The sequence below is a fragment of the Aulonocara stuartgranti genome, assembly GCF_965226115.1.
Source record: "Aulonocara stuartgranti genome assembly, chromosome: 6".
Lineage (NCBI taxonomy): Eukaryota > Metazoa > Chordata > Actinopteri > Cichliformes > Cichlidae > Aulonocara > Aulonocara stuartgranti.
The window spans coordinates 42,139,023-42,163,224 of NC_138944.1; the positions used below are offsets into that span (position 1 = coordinate 42,139,023).

General features: G+C 44.3%; 1 protein-coding gene across 4 annotated transcripts; it reads right to left on the reverse strand.

The window, feature by feature from the left end:
- Positions 1 to 1,476: 1,476 nt before the first annotated feature.
- Positions 1,477 to 23,606, reverse strand: tesk1a (testis associated actin remodelling kinase 1a). 4 transcript variants are annotated; one of them, XM_082536080.1, is made up of 11 exons: positions 23,205 to 23,606; positions 22,488 to 23,119; positions 9,639 to 9,760; positions 8,965 to 9,013; positions 8,347 to 8,493; positions 8,103 to 8,185; positions 7,647 to 7,737; positions 5,442 to 5,525; positions 5,048 to 5,134; positions 4,853 to 4,946; positions 1,477 to 3,592 (listed from the first exon to the last, which is right to left on the reverse strand). In XM_082536080.1, exons 2-11 carry the CDS (start codon positions 22,692 to 22,694, stop codon positions 2,355 to 2,357), a joined length of 2,202 nt encoding a protein of 733 aa, XP_082392206.1. In that variant the 5' UTR covers positions 22,695 to 23,119; positions 23,205 to 23,606; the 3' UTR covers positions 1,477 to 2,354. The 4 variants fall into 4 exon arrangements, with proteins under 4 accessions (XP_082392206.1, XP_082392205.1, XP_082392207.1 ...); XM_082536079.1 differs by having other exon boundaries at positions 22,488 to 23,606; XM_082536081.1 differs by lacking the exons at positions 22,488 to 23,119; positions 23,205 to 23,606 and adding an exon at positions 14,729 to 14,977.
- Between the last annotated feature and the right edge of the window lie 596 nt (positions 23,607 to 24,202).

Here is a 24,202-nt window from a genome sequence, read left to right on the forward strand (position 1 = left end):
TATTCTATACCTGAGTATCAGCATCATGAAAACTACATTTGGGGCAACCAATGCTAGGAATGGGCTACATAGCTTATAGTAAGGTTAGGATTATGAATCACATTCCTTGGTAAAGCAATTTGACAAACTAACCAGCTGTAACAAACACTTTAGTTACTAAAGCTGATAAAGTAATTTTAAGTTAAGTTCAGCTAAGTTACCATCAGCCCGAGGAGTTTGAATGCATCACTCATCCTTATCCAAATCAAACTAGCATTTTGTTACATGGGCTAGCTTGCAATTTGCACATGTTAGCAGGAACGCTAGTACTGATAAAAAAATAAAATAAAATAAAAAACAGAGGAAAGACAGAAAAAACAAATGTTCCTACTATAAACTGAATGCCCTGGCAGTAGAATACTGACAGTAGTTTCAGAGTTTACATTTGTGAGAGAGAACTAACATTCCTCTAGCTAATGTTAGCTCACGTTAGCATCCCTGCCAAATTTCTTGTTACTAAGTATAAAAGCTAGTTGTTTAGCCTCAGCTGATTTGCTATTGTCACTAGCAAAATATTATGTGAAGTTACATAAATGTTTTTTTTGTCTTTATGTGAAGTTTGTGAAGACCTTGATGTTTGTTGACATTCCTGGATTTGACTTCTAAGCTAGCACCAGCAGCTCTATATGTAGTGGTTTACACATTTGCCTAACACGTGAATGGTTGTTGGTATGAGACCAAGAGTACAGTCTATCTCTGCCTCATAAAGGGTATAAAATTCTGCCAAATCAGAAACACAGAGCCATCTGCTGTGGCGACCCCTGGTTAATAAGGGAGCAGCAAAAAGGAGCTGTTTCTTTAAAGCTACCCTTAGCTAGTGTTGGCACTAGGAAGGGAAAACAAGCAAGGCACTTGGGAGTATAAGCATCTCATCTTATGGACTTCTGCAGAAAATGGAGGTCTGGATTAAAAAAAGAAGAAGGTGGTAATTTTAATAATATTATTATCAAAATTGGCAGCACTATTGCCTTTCAGCAAGAAGGTCCTGAGTTCAATTCCACCATCAGGCCGGGGTCTTCCTATGTGGGTTCTCCTTAGGTAGAGGCTCCTTCCTCCCATAGTTCAAACACATGCAGTTAGTGGGGTTAGGTTAACTGGTAACTCTAAATTGCCCATAGGTGTGAATGTGAATGGTTGTCTGTCTCTATGTGTTTGTCCTCTGACAGACTGGTGACCTGTCCAGGGTGTACCCTGCCCTTTGCCCTAAGACAGCTGTGATAGGCTCCAGCGACCCTGACAAAGAATAAGAGGATGGATGGATAACCAACATCTAACTTTCTGCATTGGAGACGTTACAGTCCTACAAGGTGTGACATCAGCTGCTTGCACATGAAAATTTCAAGTTTCTAATTAATGTTAGGATACATGTGTCATCAAGGGAGTATGCCAAGTTATAAATCATTTACTGATTAATTACTACTCATAAACACAGTTAGCTAATTTACACTTATTTTATTAGAAAACTGATTTTTCCCAATTCAAATGTATTATTGACACAATCTTTGTGAAAACTAAAACATCTAGAAATTGTCTATACAGAGATGTAAATAAATAATTTAAATAATTTAGCCATTTAGCTCTCGTCACTCATCACTGAGGACACAGTATAAAATATGGATGTAGCTTCCTGTTAGGAAAAATGAAGCCAATGTGGAAGTGCCTGTAAACCTGCATTCATCTCAAGGGAGCCGATGATGATAGCTGTGGTTGCAAAAAAGATTTCCAGTCCTCTGGAGGCACTTTGCTGCCGAGTTCAGTCACTCGATTTGACGTCATACTGAATAAAAAATGGAATCGATTTTGTAAGGTGATTATGCCACGTTTCAAAAAGGAGGATTAGCTCGTTGGCTAATGACTGCCCAGTTGGCAAGTGGATTCAGTCAGGCCTGCCCCTCTTTGTCACATGTCTGGAAACCAGTTCCACATAGAGCGTGTTTGCTTCAGTGGAGATGGGAGTTCAGTGTAAGCCAGACTAGCTGCTCTGTCTGAACGAGCACCATCCCAGAGGCAGTAACGTTAACCCTGACTGGTTAGATGTATAGATCTGCTCAGCATACAATGTTGGAAGTAATAAAGTAAGCAGCTGAACCCTGGCCACCTCTTCCTTTATGCCACCATGCTTCTCACTGTGACAGTTATGTTTAATCCTCCAGCCCAATAGATGGCGCTCTAATCAGCAGTGTGTTAGCACAGGCTACAGTGACTGCACAGCTGCTAGAGTCAGTATTAAGCATTGAGTACCCACTACATTTATTGTTTATGCCTTTGTCCACTTCACTTTGCCACGAGTTCAAAACAAGCACCTTCGAGGATTCTTACGACTGGGCTTCTGGCAGGGAGCGGCCGGGCTCACACGACACAGAGGGCCCCGCACCCACTAATCCATTTGTGTTGTGACACAGTAATGTTTTGGTTGTGACTGCTGACGACGAAGCGCTGCCACCAGTTATGGTACCGTTGAGGTTCCGGTAGGGCCGCTGCCGTGGTAACGAAGCCCTTCTGCGGGGGGCAGGTATGGCAGCTGAACCACGGAGGCACACCGAAGGGAAACTCAGGCCTACCAGGCAGCAGCCTGGACAGGAAATTGCCTCGTCCTGCTCAGAGGGCCCCCTTGGGTCTGAGGACAGGGCTCCACTGTAGTCACTTGAGCGGCCTCCTCGACCCCACTGCACTTGCTGACTGATTACCAGGCCTGAGCCGTTGTTGTTGTTGAGTCGTGGCAGAGGAGGCAAGGCAGACGTTGAGAAGGGAAGCCGCCAGCCCTTGGTCCGTATGGAGTTGCAGGAGGTAGAGGTGAGCAATGGTCTTTCAGGTGTAGCGTTCACGATCCTGTCTGTTGCCTCAGGAGATTTGGTGCAGTCCATGGCTTCTGTAAAACTTATGCTCTCCTCCTCTTCTTCGTCATCTTCCTCTTCCAATCGCTCCAGAGACACCATTTCCAATTCTACAGGAAAACCAGGATCCTCTGCCACCTGTATTTCCTTTCCAAAAGACTCTCTCCTCACACTTGGCTCATGTCTCATGTCTGCATGGTCAACGTGCAGCCTTCCTTGTATTCTCTCTGAAACCTTCGTCCCCTTCCTTGTGTCATCCTTCATATCCTCCCACGTCCTGTGCTTCATGGCCGCCTCTCGAGCGTCCTCATCCTTTTTTTCTTCCTCCCCCGCTGCGTGTCTGGGCAGAGCCACAGTCCGGCTGAGCTCTGGGGTGCAGGGCAGAGACTGGCACCTTCTTGGAGGCACTCTCATCCCTGACGCTTTTTTAAGAAGGTGGGGGGAGGTGCACATGTCAGGAAGTGCAGGTAGGGTAAAGGTCAGCGAGATGACGGACTTGCTGGGAGTGTCCAACAGTTTGCACCGTCCTCCGTTTAAGTCCTGTCTGAGAGAGAACGGGTTGACCCTTGCTGGGGTCCCGAGTAAAGGAGAAGGCAGGCTTCCTGGAGGTATCGTGTCTGACTGGCTCCTGGCCAAGCCTTGCCATAGCTGAGTGTGGTCCGCAGGGTGATAGGGAGAGCTTCGGCATCGGTACGGGCTGACGTCTGCTGCCACAGGCTCTAACCAAGGGAAACAAGGTGGAAGATGGAACAAGAGTCAGAGAGCACGACAGGTCACGAACCACAGAAAATACAAAGACAACATAACGTGTAAGAACATTCTTTTTTTCACTGGCAGCAAGGCGGCATCACCCCGTGACAAGGTCTCGCTATGCTCCTCTGTCTTCTCTTTGCCCTCACCTCCTACCAGCTGCAGCCAACGGCTGCTCTGTCCTCAGCCTCGTTCTGCTGGAGCTCATTATTATTGCACTGGTATCATTATCCCTCGTGTCACTCACAGGGTAACGTCACATCGTTGGGTTCTTTTTAAATTTTTGACAGGAGATAGATAAAACGGAAAATAATACCTCACTGTAACTGCTCTTTACCTGCCTCTTCTACAGTGCTGCAGCTCCAGTGGTGGCCAATGAGCCGGCCCCAAAAGTGAGGCAAAAAGTACATAAAGTACATGCAAATGAAAAATACATGAGTCTGAAAAACAGTCTGCAGTGTAAAGACCTGACTAGGCTCCATCCTGCAAAGCTGATCCATCAGCTTCATTGGTCAGAACACCCTGAGGTCTGTTTGTTTTAATCCGTGTCTCAAAGTATTCAGACCAGCATAAAGGTTTGAGGACCGAGCTACAAACATGTTTATTATTCTGTAAGGTCTTTCCTTGATGTGAAAAAAATATGAGCTATAATTTCATAGTTTCATGTATGTTTCAGACAGCAACTCAACATATATAGCTGTGACTTATTTATGTGCTACAAACATCCTTAAACATCCTTTAAGACTAACGATAGCATGTTAAAGCTTTACGGTCAATCAAAGGCAGCAGGTGAGGTTTTGTCTCCTTGTTCAGAATCCAGCTGTAGTAAATAAAACTAAGTAGAAGCTCAGTTTTCACAAAAACTACAGTTTTACTTTGGATTTTTACTTTTCGAGTTTTTGCTAGAACATGTTAGCATCCCTAACATCATCAGCAGCCTCGTTCCAATGCAGTGCAGTTTTCAGCAGCAGCATGGCAGCTGGGCTCAAGCGGTGACAGCATGTGTAGTTCTGTATTATACATCTTTGTTGATTAAAACATGAGAACAACAATGCAGCAAGATGAAACACGAAACCCGGTTAGCTGTGGCCGTGATGTCTGAACATGCTTCAAAGCATCGCAGGGACACATCAGGGGGTCGGGCTTTAACCTGCTCTAAGACCCAGAGAGAGTGAAACATTCAGAACAGTAGAACTTTAAAAATAAGTAGATAAAAAGGGTCTTTTTACCAAGTGCAACAGGCGTCTCTCCCTGCTGCTCTCTCTCCAGGGCCTCCAACGTGAAGACGATGTCAGAGAACGAGGGTCGACTCTCTGCATTCATCTGAAACGACACAGACGAACAGAGCCACGGTTTAGGATGCAGACAAAGCTTCAGTAGCTCCCGGTCGTGTTTGGGTTGTGACACGCTGTGCGTATACTTACGTTACAGCAGGTCACGGCGAGATTAAAGAATGCTGGTGGGCAGTCCCCGGCCATGTTCTCGAATGCATCCACATCCAAACCAAAGTCCTAGAGACAAACACACAGCTGGGAGAGTTAGCAGTTTCAAAATGCTTCAGGTCAAAGCTTTAGCCTGGATTAGGTCTGACATGTCCCACGCCGTATGACTGGTTTTGGGTATACGTGAGCTAACCCTGTGTATCTCTAGCTCAGGTGGGCCGACTACTAATTGGCAGGTTGGTGTTCAGCCTGCATATCACAGGACGCTGAACCTCCAGTTCCTCGATTGCATCCCTCACAGTGTGAATGTTAGATAAGGTGCAGAGCAAAGTGCTGTATGAATGTGCGTGACTGTGGGGACAGATTTATTTCCTACCTCTGTCCTCGGTAAAAAATCAGGATCAGCTTCAATCCGGCCAATGATCTCACACAGGATGATGCCATAAGCAAACACATCCACCTAAGAGAGAGGAGGTCCCGTTAGTTCTGGCTGTGTTAGGGCTCCAACTAGATTTCATACAGAAGTAAAATTCAAAACCAGACGGATGAAACTAACTCTTAACATCATCAGATGAACATGATGTCTTTGATCAGTTCCATGTGAAACAGGCAGGTATTCACTCATACAGGTCGAGGTGGCAGCATCGTGCCCTGGAGCTAGGTTGCTGCCAGTTGTACTGGAAACAACCTGCTAATAACAAATTATTCAACTTCACCAGTTGAAACATGGATAACAAACATACACCAAAGCTACTTTTGGAATTGATAAAACAGGAGACTAAGCTTCTGGAACAGCATTCCCAAAGCCCTGAAATCAACCTTATTGGAAACGTGTGGACTAAGCTTAAAAGCGGGACTTTGGCAGGAAACCAACTCACTTAAATGAGCTCTATGAAGTCTGCCAAGACCAAAAACAAACAACCTGGAGAATTTGGGGGCAGAGTCTAATGGTTGGTAACTTTAAATGCAATTACACAAACATGACCTTATGATTGACAGTTACACTGTGGTAGATTTCATTTTACAGTAGGTTTGTCTGGGAAAGTTGTTAGGCTGCTTTGGTACAGTTAATGTTAAGTAGAAGTATCCATTCAGTGTAGCCCTTATTAAGGTTTCCCCAGTCTCACGTTTGGATCGATATCTGTGATCCGGATGTAAACGAACTGATCAGGTCTTTGATGACGTGCTATGATGTGTGCATTGATTCTGACATGGAGAGCTAAGATGAGACGACGGCAAAGGGCTGTATAAATGTTATTTATACAGCGTCAAATCAGAACAACAACTGCCTCAGGGTGCTTTATATTATAAGGTAGAGACCCTACAATGATATGACCTCTATGAGCAACAGTGCTTTGGCAACAGTGGGGGAAAACCCTCCTTTTTAACAGGAAGAAACCTACAACAGAACAACGCTCTGGTAGCAATCTGCCGTGACTGGGTGGGTGGGTGGGGGGTAAGACAAACATACAAAGGGATCTTTTAGCTGCTTTGTATGTTTGCAATAATGTCTGCAATAAATTTCATCTTAACTGCAAACTCGACGTGGCTGAAAGAGGAAACGGCAACGATGCGTTTCCTATCAGCGTCTGACTCTGACTGGGGTCCCTGTCAGCTCAACTCCACATGCAATTGGTGAACGGTGTTGAACTCAGAGTGAGATTAAGAAGGAACATTTCAAACTAAGAGAAAGGAATAACCTTCATTTTTGGTCAGCTGTTGGAAGAACGCTCAGCCACAGACTGTGGAAACACTTCACACATGCTTTTATGGTTTCAGGGGGAGTCAGAACTGAATTCTGAATCTATTACTTGTTGTAACTTTGTTGCGATTTATTGTTTTGATAACAGCATTTTGGTTATGTGGTAAATGATTTCTTGCCAGCCACATATTTAGCGAGAGCTGTTAATTATAGATTTCATTTTCTGCCAAAAAAGAGCATTTAATACTTATTTTCATTCGAGACTTCATTTCCCAGGATCCTTTGTTGTAGAGATGGAAGTTATTCATATTTAACTAAAAGGTTTGCGGGACCCATTATGATATGTTGCTCTGATGTTGGTCAGTTTTTGTGTTGTACACCCTTTTTCGAAGTCTTATATAAAGACTATCGCTTCTATAACTGATGTCTGACCCATTTTTCTTGGATCAGTGGATTTGCCACAACATTATGTGGCTTTGCTTGGCTGCTTATACTGAGAAATGTTCCTATAGTTACACATTGTTGTAGCAGCTGCTAGTTACAGCACACAGTTAGCACAGTTGTAAGCTAGCCCCAACCCATCATATGTGACTGTGTGAAAGGATACTGGTCACTCAGTATCCTGCGTTTCTACAAACGCACAAAGACAACACAAATACCAACATATTCAAAATAACAAGTTCAAATAAAAAAAGAAGAGAAAACAGAGGGTAAGACAAACACGAGGAATCCAGACAGTCTGTTAACATCAGCTAATATTAGCCACTGGCTCGTACCGAGTAAAGAGTTCATTGCTTATAATTAAATAAAGGAAGGAGGGTCACAAAAAGATTACACTCTAATACTGTACTCCAGTTTTACAGAAGCAAAGACGCTCACCTTCTCGTTGTAAAGTTCTCCTCTCAGAACCTCAGGGGCCATCCAGTACGGAGAGCCCACAATGGCCAGAGGCTGCTTCTCTGAACCTTCACTGTAAAGAGAGGGGAGTGGACCGGTCTGTCATTAGGAACCTAATGTGAATGCTCTTCATGATCTATCTAATCACACTTAAAAAAATCCTGCCAATGATCACTTTGTAGATCATACATGAAAACAAGGAATATAACGTTTGAATATTAATTCCCGTTTATTTTAACGTGAGAACGATCAGAGCTGGAGTGGAGAATCGCTGGATTTGACTTTTTAATAGAAGGTTACGATGTTTCCACTTTCCTTTTAATGTCTGGGACACATTCTGGTACCTGTGCACAAACAGACCACGCTCTCTAACACAGACAAAACAGCTGCTTTGATCAAATTTATAGAAGCTCAGGAGAGAAAAGATTTGTCCTGCACCTGTAATCAGGGATCTTCTCTGCCAGGCCAAAGTCTCCCACCACAGCAGTGAACGTGCCATTCTCACAGCGAACCAGACAATTCTGCAACAGATAAACAGTCGAGAAATGAATATATGCAAACAACAGCTGGTAAAAACAGTCTCATTCTATAAAGAACAATGAGAGAGACAGAAGTACAATTTAAAAAGTTTCATTTTTGTCGTCGCTTTCATCAGTGCAGGTACGCGACTCATGTGCCGTACCTTGGATGTGAGGTCCCTGTGGAATATGCCCTTACTGTGCAGGTACTGCAGTCCTCGGGCGATATCCAGAGACAGAGCCATCCTGACTCCCCACGACAGATACAGGTCACTGTCCAACAGCTGCTCCAGGTTACCCCCGTTTATGTACTGCACAGAAAGAGATGATAGGGTGAGCCAGACACAAGCAAGATCCAGAAATGCTGCAAGCTCATTTATCTCAAGAGGGAAGCTGTCCTGTGGTCTGACCAACTCAGGTGCCATGTCTCCCACTGTAAACCAGTCAGGGGATTCTTCCCAGCACACAGTTTAAAACATGTGTCCCAACCTCAGACCTGCTACCCAGTGCAAGAATTCACTGCATTAAGGAAAATATATGAATCAGGAAAGCTGCCCAAACACATGCAGAGCTGCTAAACGTGGGCTGGTTTAATCCCCTGGTCCTCCGGGGACCCTGATGGGCCTCTCTAAATGGGACTTAGCATTTCTTGCTTTTGAATGTTTGAATGTCGTCTTTGCACAACTTCTAAATGAATATAGGAGGAGAGACATGAGAATAAGGTGTAGCTGTGGAAACCTGGAAATGTTGTCAGCACGAAGAGGACAAAACAAAAGTCTTACCTCAGTCAAAGCGTGCAGCTGACCTTCATGCACACAAACCCCGAGAAACCTGACAGGAAGTCAAGAAACACGATTTAATCACTTCTACGTGTCAGTAACCATGGCGCCCATCCATCGATGGACAGCTTGGAATGTGTTGATGTGGCACCCCCTTGTGTCCCTCAGAGGAACGACAGAACATTTGTGTCACAACTTCAAAACTTTAGACTTTGTAAATTGTTATTATTACACATTTTAAGCTTCAATATGATTTGTTTTTGATCGGCCTTTTATGAGGGGAAATGAGATTTCCATTTTAAAGTCTACAAAAATAAAGTGTAAAAAACCTTTTTTTGATTTTTTCTTTTGAGTGAACCTGTTAAAATGTGCTGAAGTTAACTCTGGCAAAGGTCTTATTCATGCAATAAATACAGAACAAACATTAATGTACAACATATACACAGTGCTTTTAAAAGCTATTTGCCCCCTTGCTCATTTGTATCTTTTTGGTATATGTCACACTTACATATTTCAGATTATCGAACAGATGTTAATATTAGACAAAGATCAGCAGAGTAAATACAAAAAGCATTTTTTAAAGGATGATTTTATTTATTTAAGGGGCAAAATGTTCTTCGAATCTCACTGTAATCAAAATCGAACATTGAATTTTTAATCAGCACATTTACACCTACCTAAGAATGTTGGGATGGCACAGCCTGTTCATAAGCTGCACTTCTCGTAGCATGTTAGCTTTGTTGCTAGCCAGCGTGTTCATTTTCAGTGCCATGACCTGCCCTGTGATCCTGTGCTGCACCTGGTACAGAGAAAGAGAAAGCCAAAGGCAGAGAATGATTGTTCACAGACTAACAGTGTGAACGTCTCTCCACCTCTGCTTCAACAAAGTCTGCCACAAAACCTCAAGTTGTGAAATTTAAGACCAGCATGTAACACAATCCTGTAACGTTGGACCCCGAGAACGCTGATTCTGTTCATCTGAATGTTTCATTGGGAGAAACGTTTGGTACAAGTGACTCGTCACAGCTGCACATTTTAGCACAATAGCCTCACGAGGCCATAAACTCGGTCTCCCTCGCCTTATTTTGATACGTACAGTTTGAGCTGCAGCTACAGTAGGTCATGTGGTCACCAGGGTCACTGACTGGTGCTTGCAAAGTTGATACAGTGTCTGCACCTCCAAGCACTTGCATGCGTTTGTGTTTGTGTGCGTATATTAATAGTACAGCTAATAGGCTTTCTGGATTTCCCATCACTCCTCCTGATCTGCACAAATCCACTGGGCTGCTACTGAGCAGAGCGCATGTGTGTGCACGCACGCACACACATACACACAACCAGTGCTTGTTAACAGTCTGAATGGCCCGGGAGTCTGGAGGTGTGGGACCTGATTGACCTAAAGCCAACCAGGGGGCAGCGGGTCAAACAGGTGGTGGGCGGGGTGTAGGGGACACCTGTGATGGCCCTGGTTTACCTGAGACAGGAGGACCTGGTGATGGCCTCCAGGGGGGGCAGAGGGCAGCCAATGACTTTTTAGGCGGTGTTAATGACTCTCTGTGCAGCCTTCCTGTTCTCAGTCGTGGCTCCTGAGTATCAAACACCACTGAGGAGCTGTAGAAGGCCAGCAGCAGCTCCTGGTCCAGGTTATTTTTCCTCGGGGGAGGTGCAGTCCCTGTAAGGCCTTCTTTACTGGGTGATAGTGTTGTGGGTCCAGCTGAGATCAGCAGAGATGTGGGTGCCCAGAACCCACCAGTTCTCCACTTATAATGAGAGGGGAGTGGACCTGTCTGTGCCTCCTGAAGTCCATTATGAGTTCTTTGGTTTTAAGGATGTTTAGCTTCAGGTTGTTCTCTACCTCCACCCTGTACGCCAGCTCACCTCCATCAGAGATGCTACTGTTGAGTTGGGTGCTGTGATTGGACCTTCAAACTGACAAGAAGGAGACTTAAGTCCTGATACTGATAGAACGTGTTTATTGTAAAGTAAAAGTGAAAACATATGAAATAAAAACTGTTAAAGACTAACACTGCAGCAGCTGTCTCTGCTCCTCTGGTTGCATTTTGTGTGGTCTTTGTGCTGTTGTTGCTTATTGTGCACTGTAATGGAGTTCTTACACGAATAATATGCTCTGCTGTGTGACACAGAAAATCCAAGAACTCTACTGTAGTTTTATTGGGTGAAATTAGTTAGTAAACATGTTATTACTGTGTTTGCCACTTTCCTAATTTACTTTTTTGTATGTTTGTCACACTTAAATGCTTCAGACCATCAAACAAATTTAAATATTAGACAAAGATAACACAAGTAAACACAAAATGCAGTTTCCAGATGAAGGTGTTTAGCCCTGTGTTAAAGAGTGATCGCCTTCCAAACCTAATAAGTGGTTGGGCCACCCTTAGCAGAAGAACTGCAATCAAGCGTTTGCAGTAACTGTTAATGAGTCTCTTGCAGCACTGCTGGCCCACTCATCTTTGCAGATTTGTTGTAATTCAGCCACATTGGGGGGGTTTTCAAGGACAAACCACCTTTCAAAGGTCATGCCACAGCATCTCAATCGGATACAGGTCAGGACTCAGCCATGCAGAGGACTCAGAGGACTCAGCCATGCACAGGTAGACTTGCTGGTGTGTTTCGGATCATTGTCAAGTGAGCTTCAGCTTGAGGTCATGAACAGATGTGCGGACATTCTCCATCATGTTTTGGTAAACAGCAGAACTCGTGCTTCCATTTACCACAGCAAGTCTTCCAGGTGCTGATGCAGCAAAACAGCCCCAGACCATCACGCTGACACCAACATATGTTACTGTGGTATGATGTTTTCTGAAATGCTGTTACTGTTACTCCAGATGTAATGGGACACACACCTTCAACATTTGTCTCGTCAGTCCACAGAGTGTTTTTCCAAAAGTCTGGGCTAGGGCTGGGCCATATCATACCGTTCACGGTAATACCAGTATAATGTTGGGCAATGATAGGAAAATGAAACATGGCGATAGAATATGGGTAAAATGCACAGGCGCAGTGCCCATGTTTACATACGCACATGGCGGCGACGCAGAATGAGGAGGGTGAAAGTGGATCGTTGAATGAAACGATGAACCTGAACTGGTTTGTAAAAATGCTGCAGCTTCACTGGTGTGGAACTGGTTTAGCTTTTGTCCATCAGATACACAACAAAGCACTATTTTTGGTAGCGCATGCTAGCGGGCCGTCGTTATTACCGCGTTGTTTGGAAAATACGGCGCACTTAAAATCAATCCTTTGATTTTTCTGAAAGTCGACAGAGCCCCTTATAATCCCGTGTGCCTTATGTATGAACTCTGGTTGTGTTTACTGACCTCGAAACGATTTTATGTGCACGGCGCTCGAAAATCTGTCAAATGTTTCAGTACGACTTTGCTGAGCTACGAAGCCGCACCGCTTGATGGATTGTGGGAGCGTTACGGCTATCGTAGGCGGAGCCTCGCGGAGTGATACGTGCTGTGCTTCAACATAATATTACCGTATTGTGTGTGTACAAGCTCTTTTAAGTGTTGTGGATGTTATACATGGTTATGCTGAGGATGTGTCGGCCAGTTTTCACTGGAAATACCTTTTGGTTAAACTGTCAGCAAAGAATTTGCACTGTTACGTTTTTATATAACTTTAATGCACATAAAAAACAGCTGCTTGTTTAAGTGAAAATACATTGATGGTTTTTGCACTAATAAAGTTGTGGAGTTGTAAAGTATTTTGTCTCGTGTCGATTATATCATCAGTTATATCGTTATCGCAAAATATCGTGATAAATATTTTTGGTCACATCGCCCTGCTCTAGTCTGGGGGATCATCAAGATGTTTTCTGGTAAACGAGTCTTTATGGTTCTTTTGCTCAGCAGTGGGTTTCGTCTTTGAACTCTGCCATAAGAAAGACTCTGGGCAATAATGGCCTGGAGTCATGAACACTGACCATAACTCTCTCCTGTACTCACTCTACACCTACGGCTGCACGGCCACTAGCAACTCCAACATCATTGTGAAGTATGCAGAGGACACTACAGTGGTGGGTCTTATCACCAAAGGTGATGAGACGGCTTACTGCTGTGCCATTGAGAGCGTCCTCACTGGATGTATCACCACCTGGTACGGCAACAGCACCGCTTACAACCAGAAAGCTCTCCAGAGAGTAGTGCGGTGTGCCGAAAGGATAATTGGAGGTGAGCTTCCCTCCCTCCAGGACATCTACAGGCAGCGGTGCCTGAAGAAAGTGAGGAGGAAGCGAACCAGCAGACAGAGCCTTTTCCATCAGGCTGCTGAACACTTCATAGACACCTCATCTTCTCTTATCAGTACACTATGCACTCCACAATGTAGATGAATGCCATTTGTCTTGCACATTTTCAACTGCTAACCTCTGTAGATTTAATTTTTATATCGACAGACAGACAGACAGACAGACAGATAGACAGATAGACAGATAGACAGATAGATAGATGGGGTGCAACGATACACAAAATTCACGGTTCGGTTCGATACTTTGGTGTCACGGTTCGATATTTTTTCGATACAAAAAAATGTTCATGCCTTTTTAATTTGTCATTTATTAAAATTATAAATATATATTTTAACTCAAAAGTACAGTTTTTAAATTTAACCCTAACCCTTGTGCGTGTTTTTTATTTTGACAGCGAATGCGCACCTGCGGACCACTTATGTGCAGCCCTGGTTATTTAGCTCGTCATATTGCAGCCACAGAAATTCTTTTGTCCATGAAACCATAAAGCTGCACTTTCTTTTTGCCTTATAGTCTGATTTGTCATAACTTCTCCGTTTTGTGGTAAGCTTTTCTTTGGCTGTCACTTCTTCACCCTGACCTGTCTTATTTGGCTCAGCAGAACTAAAATATATATCCTGCTACTTTTACACACGGACTCACATAAGCTCAGCGATTCTCTGCGCGATCAACCTCTCACATGTTTAAGCTTGCTGCGGGAGATTTCACTTGTCATGTTTGCATAGTAAGCTAACGATTAATAAGACGATGTCAGAGGAATTGGTGCACAAATTATCATCACTCACAGATCAGTGCTGTCATTGCAAAGTGAAAGCAAAAAAACAAGCGCAAATTCAAACGCGACTTCAATATGTCACATATTGACAGTGGCTCACCGATGCCAATGACATAATTACCCAGCTACATTTCTGAAAGAATGCAAAAGCATTGACATATATTTTTCCTACAATAGCCCGACGGGCAGGGCAGAGAGATTTTTGTAGCCCGACTGGAAAGATCGCTAGCTCCAGGACGTCAGGCTAGCGATATTGCGAGCCCTGTATCTGATTGAGGAATCACTCATCTTTGGAAAAGAGAGTTTATTACAGAGAAATGTCTCTTTCCAAAATAAAAGCTATACTATCCGCTTCTTCTGGGCTATATTCTCAGCAGCATAAGGAGAATCACGTGCTAACAGCTGTCTAAATGACTCGGCTAAAGTTAGTAGCATGCTTGTTGTTTTTGTCTTTGCACTAGGATGATGTCGGCGTAAATGTGCAGTCATATTCGTTGTGTTCCCACTAGTGCTTTCAGGTTAATCTCGTTGAAATGACCTTAACGCCACAACACGGCAAATCTCCGTTAACGAGCTACCGCCGATCGCCCCGTGCATGGGGCTAGACGGCCGACACGTTAACGAGCTAACTGCGCTAACACACTAGTTCCCACCCATGTAATTGAGCATTGCATGGCACATCCAACATACTGTTTTACTTTAGTCCATGACTCGCTTACCTTCAGGGTCATACGTCACATGAAAACCAAAATAATTCCAAACGCCAGATCTGAATGAGGGTGGGGGAGGTCCATCTTGCAAGGAGAGCTTAACTTCTGTCTCGCTAGCTTGCCCTGCGCTCTTCCTCCTGACTATGCTGTCTGTGTTGAGCGCTCAGTGGATCTGCGCTCGACAGTGCAGCCTAGGCGGAGTAGTCGAACGCAGATTCACTGAGCGCTCAACACAGACAGCATCGTCAGAAGGAAAATTGATAAAATAAATTAAAAATGTTGTATTGTTCGATACATATGCGTACTGAACCGAAAGCACTGTATCGAACGGTTCAATATCGATACGAATATCGTTGCACCCCTAATAGATAGATAGATAGATAGATAGATAGATAGATAGATAGATAGATAGATAGATAGATAGATAGATAGATAGATAGATAGATAGATAGATAGATAGATAGATAGATAGATAGATAGATAGATAGACATATTCAGTAATGCACACATATTCATTCTTATAATTCTCAGATTCCCATCCTTATATTTTGCTTGTTCTTCTATTATTGCATTTTGCACCTCTGTTGCTTGTGAAGCTCACACACAACAATGACACTCGCAGTGCTGTACCAGTGTACATGTGATGTGACAACAAAACTGGTTTGCTTTGATTTTGATTTGATTTAACTAAGGCAAGTGAGGCCTGCAGTTCTTTGGATGTTGGGCTCTTTTGTGACCCGTTGGATGAGTCGTCGCTCTTTCAGCTGTTCCATGTTTTCATCATTGGTGGATGATGGCTCTCACGGAGCTTTAGAAATGGCTTTATAACCCTTTCCAGACTGAGAGATCTCAGTAACTTTGTTTCTCAGCTGTTCCTGCATTTCCTCGGATCGTGGCATGTCGTCCGGCTTTTGAGGATCTTCTGGTCTGCTTTGTCAGGCACGTCCTATTTATGTGATCTCTTGATCTGGAACAGCTGTGGCAGTAATCAGGCCTGGGTTTGGATTTTTGTTCCCCCTTTATAATTAACGCCTTCAATAACAAACTGCATTTTCTATTTAGTTGTGTTATCTTTGTCTAATATTTAAATTTGTTTGACGGTCTGAAACATTTAAGTAACAAACATACAAAAAATAGGACGTCAGGAAGGGCCAAACAGCACTGCAGCAGACCTCATCTGTGTGTAGCATCTACACAGTTTATAGATGTAGCTGACTCATCATGCTTGCTACCATTATTTGATTATTAGAGCTCAGCCACGTTGCTGACTATGCAATCTTAAATATGTTGTCTTTAGCTACAAAACAAACAAAACAATAAACATGGAAGAAGTGCTCCCAGCATGTGGTAAAATTATTAATTACTTTAACAAACATGCATTTGTGAAACTTAAACACACAGTCTCATTTCAAAATGGAATAAAAGAAGTGGACACGATGCATTTGACCCTACGGTCCACCCAGTCTGTCCCCGCTGGTCCCCATGTCCAAACCTAAGAAGACCTGCACAGCAGCCATTGCTTTGCTTTTACCTCTTAACCCTCTCAGGCTCAAATTAAACTTTTTGTTGCTAATGCACAACCAAGTCCTGCAGTGGTACTTCTGAGTAAAAGAAACTCATAATTTATGTATGTGGGGTGATCAGGTTGTTCATTTTTAACTGTTGCAAATCTGCAATGCCTGCCCTGAGAGGGTTAAAATGTGACTTGTCCTAGAGAGCTCTGCACAAGAATTAAAATGTGCACAAATGGCAAAAAAAACCTTGAATTTTTTCCTTTTTAGAGAATGAAACCATGCGCAAACTGAGTTTTCTGGTGAGCAAACAAGAACAAGCTGCAAAATATCCAAGTTTAAGTGTGGAAAAGCATTCATTCATTTAAGTGTGAGACAATTAAACTGGTGACGTTTCCACACTCACGTCTGCACAATAAAAGCTTTTGCTCTTTCTTTGGCTCTGGGGGGTAAATCTTTGGCTTAGAAGAAGAAAAATCTCCACTTTGTATAAACCTCTCCCTGAGCAAATAATAAGGCGTGCTGCTTTTCATGCCTTCACATCTTCTTGAGCCTCCGCTCAGGAGGCGATCACTCATGTACACACACGGTTACCTGGAAGAAAAGTGAACTGTGGTGCAAAAGGGGAAAGTTGTTGATGCCCCTAAATGTGCTTCCATCCATCTTCTGCATATTTGTTATTTCTTACAAAAAGAAGGACTGAAATAAAGAAAGAAGGTTTTACACTCGGCTTTTTGTGTAACAGCACCAAGTTTGCAGGCATGCGAGCAGCAGACACAAAGCTCTACACTGTAGTCACACAGCAGCTTTACTTAATGCGATTGAGCTGCTCTACTTTGGGGGAAGTGATGCAGTGCAGCAGGAAACTTCACGCTACAGGTGCAGCTGTTTACAATAATGACACACATGCTCGTAACTATTCTGTCTTTAGCCAGGTTACATGTAGAAATGTCAGCTGTTTGATGAGCTCTGGAAACCCAACCACATCTGAGACTTTTTGAATAATCCTGGTATCAAACCACACGTGTGAAAGTTGACCACACAAGTCTTGGTACCACATTTAATGAACCGTCCCATTTACCCAGGCTAGGACTACAGCAGCTTGTGACCACCCTCGGCTGGGCTTGTGTCTCCTCTCAACCTCTAACCAGTGCTCCTTTGCATGTAAGGCAGACGTCTTATACGCATACATAATGTGATAACAAGAATATGGGGAAATAGTTGATGTTGGAAGCTGGTTGTAGCTCACACATGAGTATACGACTACGTATGGCTAAATCAGAGTAGCAGCAGGGTAACCCACCAACAGGGTGACGCACCTGTACGGCAACACGTGTAATACAAACAATACCAACAGTGACAATTCTGAAAATGGGAGCAACATAACTTTAAAGGTATAAATAATAATAAACACGTTTTTAGGTAGAGCTGTTTTTTATGCTGCTACTGTTTCTTCAAACTGCAGCGACACACAGATGCATTAGCCTGGTAAATGAACACTGTCCATTAATGCAGATGGATGGGACTGGTAGCATTTGCTGCCTAGCTCCCACATTAGCATTACTGTTGTGCTATGGCAATGATAAGAGACCACTAATGTACAGCGATAACTAAACCTGAAGCAGAAGAGTTGTGTGACTGTTGGTACTGACACTGCTGCACGGCTCCACCGTGGCTGCAACATAAGCTGCTCTATTTCACACTCTTGCCAACATGCACATTGCTCTGGATGCAAGAGTGGATGGAGTTGGTGGAGTATAAGAACTGCTGAGAGGGACCAAGGCCCAGGAGCATCCGAGTGATTATCTTCAACTACACAACAGACGACAACAGCGGCTTCTTCTTTCTTGCTGAGCATAAAATAAAAGTCTACACGAGACAAAAAAAGAGCGAGTGGTCACATGAGGTCATTAAGGTCACAGGTTCGCTGTGCTCGCTCGTAGGAGGCCGTTGGGGTTCTCTCAGTCATTTAAGGACCTCTACCTTACAGCGTGAAGGCCCTGGGGCAACTGTTGTTGTGATTTGGTGCTTTCACAGGCTACCATTAGGACAAGGTGACAACCTCACTGGGGGTAAATATCTGGAACTTCACATCAGCTGTTTGGATGAGAACTGAAACAGTCTTTGGAAAAATAAAAAAAGGATGCTGGCAGCCTTCAGCTTGCCTGCTGTAGGTGCAGCATCAAATATTGCTTGATGTTTGGTAAACCAGGGACAGACCTTGCACTTGCTTACCTACTGCAGAGTAACGGCTATGCAAGGTTTAAGGGAGCTACATCACCAGGCACTAACCGAGGCAGTCGTGTCAGCCTCTATGCTGAGCGTCACTGAGAGCTGTCAGCAGCTGATGCAAACCTCAATCCATGGATGAGACAACATCCAGGGCTGGAGGCATCTGTTGCTCCGCCCCATGGAGTTTTAAATTGCACACATACCATTCACTAAATCTGACCACAGGAAAGTTTCTGTTTCTATACGAGGCTAAAATCAGAAATGTAAAATGTAGATTCAAATCGATGTTTTACAAGCTAACTCGTGTATTTCCGAATAATATTTTTTCTTTTGGGAAATTGTTAAACTGTGTCTTTGCTGAAAAGGAGCTATGGAGAAGTTTGCTAAGATGTCAGTCTGACTTCTGTACAGTCAAAAAGAAATAAAAGCTCTAACACTGACTGACTGACACAGGAACAGCTGTTTCCTGTATTTGAAAACTCAAGTAGTTAATGAGATATTTCCAATTGATGATGCCAAATGAAGAAACATGCTAATTTAAGTGTCCACTGCTACGCTGGATGAAGGCTTTAAAGGAAAACTTTGCCTGTTTATTAAAAAACGAGGAGCGATCGTCAGTGAGGAATCACTCATCTGTGCTGTTCTGAACATTAACACAAACATAAACACACTGGAGTGAAGACCTGCTGTGAGTGGTTTGCTGAATAGCTGCGATAATGTTTTCTATTCCTGGAAAGGAAGAAGAAAACAAGTCTTAAAAGCTTTGCACATGTTTGGTTTTCCTTTGTCTCCTCAGTTCAATACAATCTCATTTGTATATCACCAGTTTAGAATGGTTCATAATGGTTCCCTCATACAGCACTGAAATCAGATGATCTCCTGCGATGACTGTGGGGAGGAAGAACTCCCTTTTTAAAAGTCAGAGAGTCTCTGATGGCAGTCGGTGCTCGTACTATCTGAAACAGGTTCCATGTAATTGCTAACTTTGAGTTTGATATCAGACCGACAGCAGGACGACTCCTTCTTATGGCAACATTGACGCCAGGTTTCAGTGACAGCGCTTGACAATACCACAACTTTGTCATGTTGGATCAAACAGATACTGTCAAAGTTCAACTTTGACGACATCATTTGTACTAAAAAAAAAAAAAAGGTGAAATTGCCATAATATAGTATCGTGAGTGAAGTACAGTGATATCGTGATAGCGCTGGCAAAACCTGGGGTAAGTGTCCTGCAGTCACCAGTGAATTTATTGGGGTAGCCCTTCCCATAGCCACAGATCAACTGGCACCAGTTGATGTAAATCTGGTCCGAGTGGGTACCGGAGCCGTAAAACAGGTCCAAGCTTGTGCCTCGAGCACAGCTGGTGCCACTAATAACTCAGAGTTGGACAAGTTGGAAAAACTCCTCAACAGGAAATGAAATCCTCTCAGGAACACTTTGATCAATCAAAACCAAACTGCCAAAATGGGCCTGTGACTCCGCCCACACACATATGCTCTGTTTAACCTTCTGTATCCCACTGTTGACTAATAACAACTGCCACTGGCCGACAAGCGTATACCACAGACTGGAGACACTTAATCATAAATTAGGATTAAAAACAGATATATGTGCATCAAATAGTTTCCATGTTTCCCCGACAAATCAAAACACACTGGCTGTAGTTTGTATCCTGTCAGAAGGTTGTTTAGCTCCGCTGTCAACAAGCCCAGTGTGAAGCATCCATGTCTGTGAGGCAGTGAAACAGGTCAGAGAGCGTCTGCTGCAACGATAACCAAGGGGTGACGAGGATATCCCAAACCGCTGGTCTTACTGAAGCTTTGAGGTGCAGCATCGTCGCTCTGACGTCATCAGCAAGTAAACTCTCAGATGATGTGCCAGTGTAATCAGACCCTTTATCACAAGGAAGTGTGACTTTTTAAAGACACTGTGGGCTGCATCTGTGGTCCTAGCATCACATCACAGGTGGCTAGCTGTCAGGTTTTTAGAGACTACTTTATTTTCTCTATAGAGAAGGGTTGCACATCTAGTCTGCTGGCAATAACTGCAAATATATCATGACTAAATCATTCTGCATGTTTATGCACAGTTTCCTTCATTACAGCTCTGACGTCAGCTAAGGAGGTAAGGGCTCAGGTCAGGAGGAAGAGAATGAGGTGACGAGGGAGCAGTGGAGGAGGAGTGTGATGAAGCTCATGCCATCCAGCCATGTGTTGTTCAGCCAGCTCCAAACTACACGGTCGTTCTCTTTATTATGGTCTTGTGCTGATGATTGACTAACTTTATTATTCAGCTCATATACAATTCAGTTTTATTTACACAGCGCCAAATCACAACAACAGTCGCCTCAAGGCGCTTTATACTGTAAGGTCGACCCTACAATAACACATACAGAGAAAACCCAACAATCATATGACCCCCTATGAGCAGCACTTTGGTGACAGTGGGAAGGAAAAACTCCCTTTTAACAGGAAGAAACCTCCAGCAGAACCAGGCTCAGGGAGGGGCGGGGCCATCTGCTGCGACCGGCTGAGGTGAACACTTCTCCTACACCCCGCCCATCTAAAATCCCACCGTACCCTCATGGAAAATATAAATTAACACTTTTCAGTGGTTTATTCGATACGTTCAAGTGTTTCCTTCAAAGTTCTGGACGCTCTGTGGGAATACTAACCGGGTACAGAGGGTTAACCTGCACCAGTTCATATTTCATTTAGTCTCACAAACACTACAGTGCAGGGACACATGACTGTCACCAAGGGTGGCTTTATGTGCCGTCACATATTCTTTTCAGGTTGTGGATCATGGCATAAGTAATAAATCAATAGCTTATTAGCTGACAACAAAGCATTACTAATAACAACTGCAAACTCACAGCAGGAAGAACATTTTAACTGTCTGATGTCTAATAAACGAATATAACTTAGAGTACGTGACTGAAAATCACCTAAAACTAAACTAAAAGGCTAAAAATGATCCGGGGGAGCAACTGGCTGTATCTATGGCAACAGCACGGCTTCGTAGTACAAGAGTCAAGATGGTGCACTGACCTGTCGGCTCTCCAGCTGTCACCGAGGAATGGAAAACAGAAAAATACAATAAAGACGACCCAGGACTATTGAGCAGCTACGATCCTCTATTAGACAGCGGGCCCATAGTCCTCTCCCAAACATCCAGGTACTAGTCTGGTCCCAGACTTGAACCTTCTCTCGGAGAATAGAGGGGGATGCTGCACAGGGGGAATCACAGCCCTGTCCCAAGAGTTTGAGCTGTACAGCTGCCATCAAATTACAAACGGGCTAATATTTTCCTTAAATGGTCCGTTTTCTTAGTTTAAAAGTTGTATTTCTTTTCTGTGTTCTACTGTGAATAAAGTCTGTGAGTGACAAAACGAATCGTGTCACTGCTAAACCCTCAACTCTCCAAATGTGGTCTTTTTGCAAAGTCTTATTAAAACGTGTGCTCAGAGAATCAAAAATTCACGTGCAGGAAAATTCTACTTCAGAAACATCTATTAATACAATAAATGCCATCCTACTTTCCAAACGCCTGTCAGTCTGCATTAGTTGACAATAAACTGTCCCGCACACCTTTCACCTCCAACATCTAAAGCTAGCAGAAATCTAGCAAAAACAAAAGCAGGACAAACTGATTTTCTCAGCAGAGGAAACTCATCTGTAAAGGCTATAAAGCAGAGCAGGGAGGGCCGGCGTCCTGCAGGTTGTAGATATCACCTGAATCACATGATTAGTTCATCATCAGGCCTCTGGAGAACTTTAAGACATGTTGAGGAGGTCATGTGGATCATCTGTGTTGGGTCAAGAACACATCTAAAAGCTGCAGGACACCGGCCCTCGAGGAGTTCCCCACACCTGCTATAAAGTGTCAGACCCCAGCCACTGTCTGTCTATCTGAATGTGTGGGAAGATGAAGGAAACGTGGCTTCTTCACGGGGGGATTATGGGGCACACCAGCAGAGGACTACTCTGACGCTGCAGTTGACTCAGGTGAGGTCACATACCTTGAAGACCTCCGAGAAGAAGCCTGAACCGATCTTCTCACAGAAGAAGTCATCGATGCGGGCCAGGCTGGACACAGCACTCCTCAAGGCTCGGTACGAGGAGGGCCGGATCCGGTTGGGTGCGTGGATGCTATGCAGAGCTGGCTCATCGAGGCTGCCGTGACCCTCCTCAGGGTCACAGAAGCAGCACTCGGAGTGGTAGTCCATAGTGCTGACAGTTCTCCAGATGCTCTGAAACCCTGATTCTCAGACCACCGCAGTCCTCGGGTACGAGGTGATGGTGCCTCCCACCATCATAGTGTCACAGAGACCAATGAGCCGACAGTATTGTTTAACCACGGCGCTGCTGTGGTCGCCCCAGTGTGTGCTGTAGGTTACTGCTCAGTTTATGTCCTTCTTCCGTTACTGAGCCAAACGTCTCATCTGTTCATCACCCCCCCATGCTGCCCCAACAGCTCCTGCCTGACAAAGTTTCAACTCGTTCAAGTCACGCAGTGTTTGGAATTCCCGCTGCCCATGAACGCCTCCTCAGCGTGTGGGTGAGAGAGGAGGCTCGGTTCCTTCCGTCATCCCGCACGTTTGATGGATGCCGCAGTTCCACGGCACCGGGAGCCGGCCATACACGCAGAGCCCTGCGGAAGCATTAAAGGCACATTATTAGGAACAGCAGCCCTTACGGTGGCTGCAGGTGGATTTACAGCAAGAGATCCGCATCACCGCGTATCACTGCGCTGTTTGCGCCGACGAACAAGAGCTCGGGCCCATCTCCGACTGGAACCATGACACCAGCAGCCAGAGTGACCACCACCTCCACCCAATCACATCGGGCCGGCTCCACCAGACTGCCTGACTAACTAAGACTGACAGGCCCCGTTAAACCTGCTGCTTTAGAATAAAGAGTCCCGCTGATGCAGCGTGCTGAGCCTCCCTGTAATGCGCCTCCCTCGCTGCTGATAACGGGAGCTTCCACAGGCACAGGTAGACACGTCGGTGTGACCGGGGACGTCCTGCGCTCCGAGGACCGGAGCATCTGCTGCTCCTAATCCCGTGTGTCTCCGTGCTTCGCCGGGAGCAGGCTGGGACGGATACCACAAACGAAAGTGGCCGAACCAAGCGCCCGAGAGGCACTCGGACTGCTTCCTGCTCGACACTTCACAGCAAAACTCTTAATCGAGTATTTATTCAGTGTGTGTGTGTGTGTGTGTGTTTGATGGATTAGATTGAATATACAGCAACAAAGCCTAAGCTGAGTTACTGAGTTCTGCGGCCAACAACACAAACGGAAGGTTTGCAGAGACAGAGGGACTAACTAACGCTACAAAACAGGAGTGTTTACTGGGAAGATGCTTTCTACGTGATGCATGTATGGAACAAGTTCGGTCAGGACAGGGCTGCTTAAACCTACACGGTTGCACAAATCACACAACAGGTTATTAGCAAGAATATTATTGAAAGAGTTGATACATCATCATGCTTTATGTGGTAATATTTGGTATTTCTTTTTTCTCCATTTTTGTAAGGTTACCCTGAGGGTTCAGTTCAAGACTCTTATTTTGAAGACCAAGTGGTACGACTTCCTTTATACCCCCCTCTCCCTCCCACCTCTGTCGAGCTCAACACTTGGCACAGACAGGACGGAGCTGTGATTGGAGAAGATGGGGAGGCAGAGGCTAACCCCAACAGCTGATCTGAGGTCCGTCTGTGGCGGGAACACT